Source organism: Cucurbita maxima, unplaced genomic scaffold (genome assembly GCF_002738345.1).
Source record: "Cucurbita maxima cultivar Rimu unplaced genomic scaffold, Cmax_1.0 Cma_Scf00024, whole genome shotgun sequence".
Classification (NCBI taxonomy): Eukaryota; Viridiplantae; Streptophyta; class Magnoliopsida; order Cucurbitales; family Cucurbitaceae; genus Cucurbita; species Cucurbita maxima.
Window position 1 is genome coordinate 321,404 of NW_019272040.1, and position 8,059 is coordinate 329,462.

The following is an 8,059-nucleotide window of genomic DNA, read 5'->3' on the forward strand; positions in this document are numbered from 1 at the left end:
AGGTTCCACTTAATTATTATTTCCCCTTCAAAAAAAGGCTCAAATTCAATACACTTTTTTCAAGAAAAAGAAACATTAAGCAAAGAAAATGACAGTAAATCTTACAAATCATTCAAAATTTTGTAATAGAAACATGAACAATTTAAGATGAAGCTGATTATGAAAGCTATTAACTTAATCCACCTCCTTAATCATGATTAGCGAGGCAAGAACAAATGCAAGGAATTCGAAGTTTCCATGATAAAGCCCAGATGGAAAAACAAAATTAAAGCATGTTTTTTGAAAATTTCAAGGTCATGGTGTGGCCCATGAACCAATCTAATCCAATTATAAAGTCGAGTTGGGTCTCTCGAGGTTGTGCTCTCTCCACCACAGCCCCACATTCATAGATTTCGAATTCTTTAACCCTTTTCGATAGCTGCTTGAAGGTCGTGAGCCTACCAAATATGAAGAAAAAAGTGTTTTCTTGGTTTCCCTGAAGCTGTTCTTTGTCTGTTCTTGAGGGCAGAGCTAAGAACAGAGAAATCTGGAAGGTGGGTTATGAATAATCTTCATGCTATTTTAATCCCCATGTGGGATTTCTATTTCTTGTTCCTAATGATCGATGCCAGGCCAGAGCTTGCTGGGTTTTCAATTTCTCACATGGTAGCCAAAATGGAAGCTCAATCCCCAGGTTTTTGCTTCTGATTCTGTTCTATTTCTTGTCTTTGTGTTCTTTGTTGCATTTTTGTTTGTTTGTTTCTGGGACATTTTAGATGAGATGTTTATGAGCTTTCAAATTCGAAGTGGGAATAAGAACAAGACAAGAAACATAGAGGCTATAGTGAAGAGGTTTTAGTATCTTGTGTTCTTGCTGGTCCTTAATGTCTGTCTCATTTTAGTGTTTTGTGTTCTTTCTTGGCTTTCTAATCTGTTGGTTTGAGCTGTTTGAGTGTTGTTCTTCAAATTTGGAACTTATTTTGTTAACACACAGGAGTTCCTGAGGTTATTAGAGTAGTTCATCACCAAGATTTGAACAAGAGAATCCTTGTAGCATTGGTTGTTTCTTCCACTCTTCTTGGAGCTATATTGTTGTTCCTTTTGTGTGTTTGGATATATCGTCGAAGAACGTCGAAACTCGATGATGGAGAATGTCGAAAGGATTTGGGTACTTTCCTATCAGTTTGATTCAACTCTTTTGTAGCTTTTTGATTAGTATGCATGTAGTACACCAACTTATGTTGTTTTCTCTCTGTCGATTCGAAGAGGTTTCGAAATCGACGACGATGAACCCCATATCCAGATTTAACTCCTTGAGGTTGGCTAATTTTAAAGGTTCGGTTTCGATGATCGATTATAAACTGTTGGAAGCCGCTACTGATAACTTCAGCAAAAGCAATGTTTTAGACGAGGGTAGTACTGGACATGTTTATAAAGCTCGATTCGATGATAAAATGCTTGCAGCTGTGAAGAGAATCGACTATGGAGGACCGGATGCTGAACGAGAATTTGAGGTTTATCGATCATTTGCTGATTATTTCTTTCCTTGTTCATGTTTGTGATTGAAGAGCTCCAATTGTATTTGGCAGAATGAAGTGAACTGGCTGCGTAAAATACGTCATCAAAACATAATCAAGCTCTTGGGGCACTGCATTCGTGACGAAACACGGTTTCTTGTTTACGAGATGATGCAGAATGGATCTTTGGAGTCTCAATTGCACGGTATGGATTTGCTTTAGGTGTAGAAGGAAAACACGAGAATCTCGAACTCAACTATTACTTCATCTCTTAGGACCTTCTCATGGATCGGCTTTAACGTGGCATCTCCGAATGAAGATCGCGGTCGACATTGCAAGGTAAGTCCACCACCATTCACATAGATCACTTGTCTTTTCTCTGTATCAATAGACATAAGAGTCGTCATTTTGTACGTTGTTAGAGGATTGGAGTATCTTCACGAGCACCGAAGTCCTCCGGTCGTTCACCGTGACTTGAAATCATCGAATATCCTTCTAGATTCGGACTTTAATGCCAAGGTACGAAAACTTCACATAAACCAGCTGAGTTTCCCTGTTTATTACTTCATTAGAACTTTCAGAAGGTTTCTCATTCATTCAGTTCACTTCATCCAGCTCTCTGACTTTGGCCTTACTGTAAACTTGGGAGCTCAAAATAAGAACATAAAGCTCTCCGGAACGCTCGGATATGTTGCCCCCGAGTACCTTTTAGACGGTATGCAAGCTTCTCATAACTTTCTGATCTGCATACGACTTTAGCACCATGACGACACGAAAGTTCGTCGTTCATTTAGAGTAGTACCGACTTTCTGATATGAAAACTATGTCGATGACCATTATTTTCCAGGTAAACTAACAGATAAAAGCGACGTCTATGCTTTCGGAGTCGTTCTTTTAGAGCTTCTGACCGGGAAAAAGCCCGTCGAGACAATGGGACCTACTCAATCCCAATCTCTAGTTTCATGGGTAGCTTATATTTTTCTTTCCCCACCAGTTTTTTGTTATCTTATATCAATTTCAATCAGCATAGTGAACTGTGTTATCAAGCCAAATGCAGGCAATCCCGCAACTTGGCGACCGATCAAAGCTACCGAAAGTTGTTGATCCCGTGATAAGGGACACAATGGATTTGAAGCACTTATACCAAGTTTGTTCATTGCATTGCTCTTGTTCATTCAGTTGATGTTTTTTTTCAATCCATTCTTAGATGGTGCTAAATTCAAACAGGTTGCTGCTGTAGCCGTGTTATGTGTACAATCGGAACCGAGCTATCGACCGTTAGTTACCGACGTTCTGCATTCCCTGATTCCTCTTGTACCTGTAGAGCTTGGAGGCTCACTAAGAATTACCGAACCGCTACATCTGAAAGAGCCTTCGTCGACCCGATCATAGAAAGAATTCAATTCTTTGTTCAATCACATTCTACACTGATTGAAAGGAAAACAGTTGTGTTTGGTGAAATTCTTATTTAACATTGTTTAAATAGTTAATTATAAGATTAGTACCTAAGCTTTCGTTTATTTATTAATTATGTGTAATTCAACTTTTTTTATAAAAAAAATTAATCAAATTGAATTTTGCACCCTATTATTAAATTTTTAATTTTATGTTTAATAAATTGGTGAGTTTTCTAAAGATTATATACTTTTTAAAAAAATTATAAAATTAAAAATCTAAGAACATATCTCGAGAATTAAAATTATTATTATTATTTTTTAATATTATGTGTCCGGTAACAAAAAAGATTGGTCTGTTGAATTTAATGGGCCATTCACTGTTGGGCCGGCCCAATTCATTATCCTCGGTTGAATTTAATGGGCCATTCAGTAGTTGGTCCAGCCCAATTCATAAAATAGTAATGTTTAGTTTGGACATGTTGAAATTAGCAAAATAAATAAATAAGATAACTAAAAAAAATTATTTTGAATTTCTTATAATTCCACCCAAAAAAAAAACAATTTAAAAATTGAAAATAGGTGCAAAATTATGTCCACGTCTCGAGCTACGTAGAGTCAGGCTCAAACTTGACTCTAATTTTCGAACTGGATTTCATCAACCTTATTTTGATATGGTTCATTTATGTACTTTTCCATTACTCGAGAAAGAGTACATGAATGGATATTTTTGGAAGAGAGAGACCGTGTTTGATGGAGAACACGTGGATACGAAAGGGGAGAAAGGGTAAAAGTCATGTGCTAAGGTGAGTATGTATTTGGATAACATGGGGAGGCCATGTGAAGGTATGGCTAAGTGAGGAGAAACAAAATCAACTAAACCTCTCCTTTCTATGTCACATCTTTATTTATTTTTTTTCTTTCTATATATTAAAAAAACTTTAAAACTTATCCATATGTGATTATTTTAAGGTTTATCCATAGAAATGAGCTCAATTTGTCCATTGTCATATGTTTCTTAGTAAATATGTAGCCGGGATATGATTAGTATCATAACGTCCCAATGCTTCCCTGAGTCATAGGGATTAAGGTTGTTAACAACTCAAACTCGTAATTAGTAGATGTTGTTTGTTTTGGCCTGTTAGGTATTGTCGCCAGTCTCACGCGTCTACTAGGGAGAGATTTTCTTATCCTTATAAGAAATGTTTCATTCCTCTCTACAACTGATATGGGATCTCACAATTCATCCCCTTTGAGAGCCTAACTCATTTGTAACAGACCAAGGCTACTGCTAGCAGATATTGTCTGTTTTGGCCTATTATGTATCGTCGTTAGCCTCACGATTTTAAAACGCGTTTATTAGGTAGAGATTCTACACCCTTATGAGGAATGTCTCATTCTCTTCTCCAACCGATGTGGGATCTCACAATCCACCCTCGTTGGGGGCCTAACGTCCTCACTGATACATCGCTTGGTGTTTGGCTCTAATACTATTCGTAACATGTCAAACTCACCGCTAGCAGATATTGTTCTCTTTGGGTTTTTCCTTCTAGACTTCCACTCAAGATTGTAAAACACATTTATTAGGGAGAGATTTCCACACCCTTATAAGAAATGTTTCATTCCCCTCTTCAACCGATATGGAATCTCACACATGGATCATGAAGCTGGACATAGAAGAAAGGTTTAGCTCATTCATTCTAGCACTCATCTAGAGCCTGATAGTAGAAAACACGAGCATGCATGGCATGGCGATATGGTCCTACTAGGACTCAAGATTCCAAATCTCAAAAGAATAAAAAGACACCTTGAGACCCAACAAAATATCCCAAAATCAAGCTAAGTTATCTAATTGAGAATTGAACTATATATATTAAAAGACAAATTCCCTTTTATAAGCTCACTAAAATTACACTATGATTGTAAATCATCATTACTCCAACTAAGTAACAAAATTGAATCAATTGGGGGAATGGATCTATCTTAGGCAGAGATTAATGATTATGTAAGGGGGTAATGAAATTATACTCATTAATGATAAGTGAGCTTAGTGCATAATATTAATTAACTAAAGCAAATGACATAACATAATCCAAACATATTCATGAAGACAAAATCACATGTTTTTTTTTTTTTTCAAACGTTAAAAAAACATGTGGGTCCTAAGTTGTTGGAACTTGTTTGGTAAGCGTGAATGACATATCCCAACCCTATATATGCACTCCCCAAAAAAGCATCATTATTTCTCACTCAATTCATATCTTCATATCCTTCCAAAAGTAGTCGACAAAGTGCATTTCCATTTAATATTTTCTCTTTTTCCCTTAAACCCTAAATTTCTTTATTTTATTATATGCTTCCCTCCTCCAATCACTTCGCTTTCATGGATCATTACACGATCTTCCTCTACGATTATGGTCATGATTATGCTTCGGTTTCAACCTAAAAGATATTATTCTTGATCGTTTTCTATTGGGTTCAAACTATATTTACGTCTTTAACGTTGTAGGATCTTCTTAAACGATTTTTCTTCTATGCTTCGGTTTCGACCTAAAAGATATAATTTCTGGTCGTTCTCTACTGGGTTCGGACTATATTTATGTTTCTAACGTTGTAGAATCTTCTTAAACGATTTTCTTCTATATTTTGGTTTCGACTTAAAAGATATCATTTCTGATTGTTCTCTACTGGGTTCGGACTATATTTACGTTTCTAACGTCGTAGGATCTTCTTAAACGATTTTTCTTCTATGCTTCAGTTCCGACTCAAAAAATATCATTTCTGGTCGTTCTCTATTGGGTTTGGACTATATTTACGTTTCTAACGTTGTAGGATCTTCTTAAACGTTTTTTCTTCAGAGTCTACCTAAAATATCTCATCTTTGACATTTTCTCTACTGGGTCGGGACCATATTTGCATCTCTAACACTATAGAGCCTGATACTTGAACTAAATAAGGAGCGACGCGGTTCGGGACCATATTTCCTTTATGTGATTCGTAAAGGGCCAACACTCGATTTTGTATCGAATCGTATCAAGGATGGCTCGACCGGGAAGGATAAGCATGGTGGGGGATGAGTCAAAAAAGGTGGGAATTAAGGTGCTCAAAGAACAAGCAAAGCTGTAAAGTTGATTATAAGAAGTGGAAAGCAAGAGAGGAGAGAGAGAAAGATGTAAGAATGTGTTGAAGAGAGAGAAAATGAAGATTAAAAAGAAAGGGTCATGTTTCCTGTTTACAAACCCTCATGTGTTCATATTTGGCTGCACTCCAACTCCCATTTCTTGGATTCCTCCATTGATTCAAACCCAAAAACACACACATTCATCAGAACACACAAAGAAACAGACAAGACAACCAAGTTTTCTCTCTCTTTATGTTTTTTTTTTTTTAATATTCTCACTTTACTCTTTTTCTTTTTCCTTTTGCATGATCCAATGCAGCCACTAACTCGATCAATATGTTTCTTTAATTTTCTTTTCACTTCTAAATTATCAAACTTTCATATAACCCATTGAAGTTGACATAATTAAAATTAAATTTCATATGATCCCATCTTCATATTACTACAAAAAGTTATGATCGTGACAAAAACGCATCATATTTCGAGATGGGTCGTTTTTAAATTCCTATTTTGATCAACATTTCTAATGATTTCATATATTTATATATATATATATATATATTAGTAAATCTAGAGGGGAATTGGAGCTATGTAATGATTTCGAACGGTCCGAGATCTAGCAGCTCTTGAATCATTTGTTCAATGTGATCATCTTCAAGAGGTTGAAGGCATGGCTGATGATGAATGTTGTTGTTGATCTTCATTTGGGCTTCGTCGGAGTAGACCCATGTTTCTTCCGGTGGCCACTGGCCGGTGGTGGTTCTGGAAATGCTCGGTGGAGGACCACCGTTTGGGTCGAACCCGGGGTGTTGCTTATGGATGTGTTTTTTGGCGATTTGGAGTGAGGCTAAATGGCATTTGTGTAGTTTGGCTATGAGCGCCGGGGAGAGAAGGTTGGAGGAAGAAGAAAAGGAGGGTTGATCGTTGAGATTGAGTTGGAAATTAGTTCTGGCTTTGGGGCCGCACATCAGTCTCGCTGCCTCGTCGTAGGCTCGGGCTGCATCCTCCGCCGTCTCGAACGTCCCCAACCATATTCTCGTCTTTCTGAAAAAGAAAGTTTTAAGTAGAAGAAAGAAGAAGGAAGAAGAAGGGAGTATTAAAAATCTCAAAAGTTTGTATTTTTAGTGTATAAAAGAAGAGAATTACAATAGAGGGTGGCGAATTTCGGAGACCCAAGAGCCCCAATGTCGCTGACGAACACCGCGATATTGTTGTTGAGGTCGGGCCATGGCGGTCGTCGGAGAAGGAGGAGGAGGAGATCGAAGAGGAGGTGCAATGGTGGAAGAGGTCGGAGTTTGGTTGGTGATGGAAGTGAAGAGAGAAGAGAAGTATATATAGACCACTTTTTGGCATTACTATTGGAACCTTTTGGTCTCAATTTCCCTAATTTTGGCTTTGGTTCTTATTCTCCATTTTATTAACCTTTTCAAATGCTTCAATTCTTAACCCATTTGATGTTTTCTATGTAACCAAACAAAGATGTCATTTTTCCAACGTTTATGTTACAATGTTTCATTAACTTATCCTTCAAACATTAACTTCCTTTCATTTTCACCATGTGTTTAAATATTATTGTAATATATTCCAACATTATTAAGTACATTTCATTCTCCCCCACCATTTTTGTTTTTCCTTTCCTTTTCGTTTTTGGCGGGTTGTGGGCACCCTTCTGACACCGTCATTCGTAGTCACGTGCTCTAATCTTCTAAGCTACAAACCCCATTTTGTCTCCACTAGACTTGGTCCCAACTCTTGTTTATTCTATTTGTCAACAAGAGAGTCATTTTGCAACCTGACCTTATGTGCCCTTCAAGTGTGCATTTACTATCAAGGAGTCTTGCTAGTAAGCTTTCAACAAGGATGAACACTCCCAACCAATCCACATTTTCCCCATATCGATATATGATGCTAAACCGAAGTCGAGCTCGATCGAGAGGGGTAGCCCTTTTGTTGGCTCTTTGAGATAAAACCACTCATAGGAATGATGTCAATTCCCATGTTCTTTTGAGACTCATTTGGTTTCAAGAGCCTCCTCCTCCTCCCCATCC

The 8,059-nt window shown here is 37.3% G+C and overlaps 2 protein-coding genes across 5 annotated transcripts; one reads left to right on the plus strand and one right to left on the minus strand.

Annotated features, from left to right (window-relative positions):
- The first annotated feature begins 157 nt into the window (after positions 1-157).
- LOC111497725 (probable receptor-like protein kinase At1g80640) lies at positions 158-3,043 on the plus strand. Of its 4 annotated transcripts, none has more exons than XM_023148622.1 (11): positions 160-563; positions 594-673; positions 974-1,147; positions 1,246-1,493; positions 1,569-1,701; positions 1,772-1,835; positions 1,919-2,015; positions 2,112-2,211; positions 2,344-2,462; positions 2,554-2,643; positions 2,724-3,017. In XM_023148622.1, exons 1-11 carry the CDS (start codon positions 541-543, stop codon positions 2,886-2,888), a joined length of 1,293 nt encoding a protein of 430 aa, XP_023004390.1. In that variant the 5' UTR covers positions 160-540; the 3' UTR covers positions 2,889-3,017. The 4 variants fall into 4 exon arrangements, with proteins under 4 accessions (XP_023004392.1, XP_023004389.1, XP_023004390.1 ...); XM_023148625.1 differs by having other exon boundaries at positions 161-533; positions 612-673; XM_023148624.1 differs by having other exon boundaries at positions 158-673; positions 1,315-1,493; positions 2,724-3,043.
- Positions 3,044-6,509: 3,466 nt separating this feature from the next.
- On the minus strand, positions 6,510-7,306 carry LOC111497726 (ethylene-responsive transcription factor ERF003-like). The gene is made up of 2 exons (XM_023148626.1): positions 7,158-7,306; positions 6,510-7,055 (listed from the first exon to the last, which is right to left on the minus strand). The coding sequence occupies exons 1-2, from the start codon at positions 7,238-7,240 to the stop codon at positions 6,599-6,601; spliced, it is 540 nt and encodes a 179-aa protein (XP_023004394.1). The 5' UTR covers positions 7,241-7,306; the 3' UTR covers positions 6,510-6,598.
- Between the last annotated feature and the right edge of the window lie 753 nt (positions 7,307-8,059).

What these genes read in the sequence shown, in the direction of transcription:
- LOC111497725 (XM_023148621.1), top strand. Translation starts at nt 541, where the DNA reads ATGAATAATCTTCATGCTATTTTAATCCCCATGTGGGATTTCTATTTC. An exon ending in AGAATGTCGAAAGGATTTGG is followed by an intron (nt 1,148 to 1,245) that starts GTACTTTCCTAT and finishes GTCGATTCGAAG; the next exon opens with AGGTTTCGAAATCGACGACG. An exon ending in ATTTGAAGCACTTATACCAA is followed by an intron (nt 2,644 to 2,723) that starts GTTTGTTCATTG and finishes AAATTCAAACAG; the next exon opens with GTTGCTGCTGTAGCCGTGTT.
- LOC111497726 (XM_023148626.1), bottom strand. Translation starts at nt 7,240, where the DNA reads ATGGCCCGACCTCAACAACAATATCGCGGTGTTCGTCAGCGACATTGG. An exon ending in GAAATTCGCCACCCTCTATT is followed by an intron (nt 7,056 to 7,157) that starts GTAATTCTCTTC and finishes TTTCTTTTTCAG; the next exon opens with AAAGACGAGAATATGGTTGG.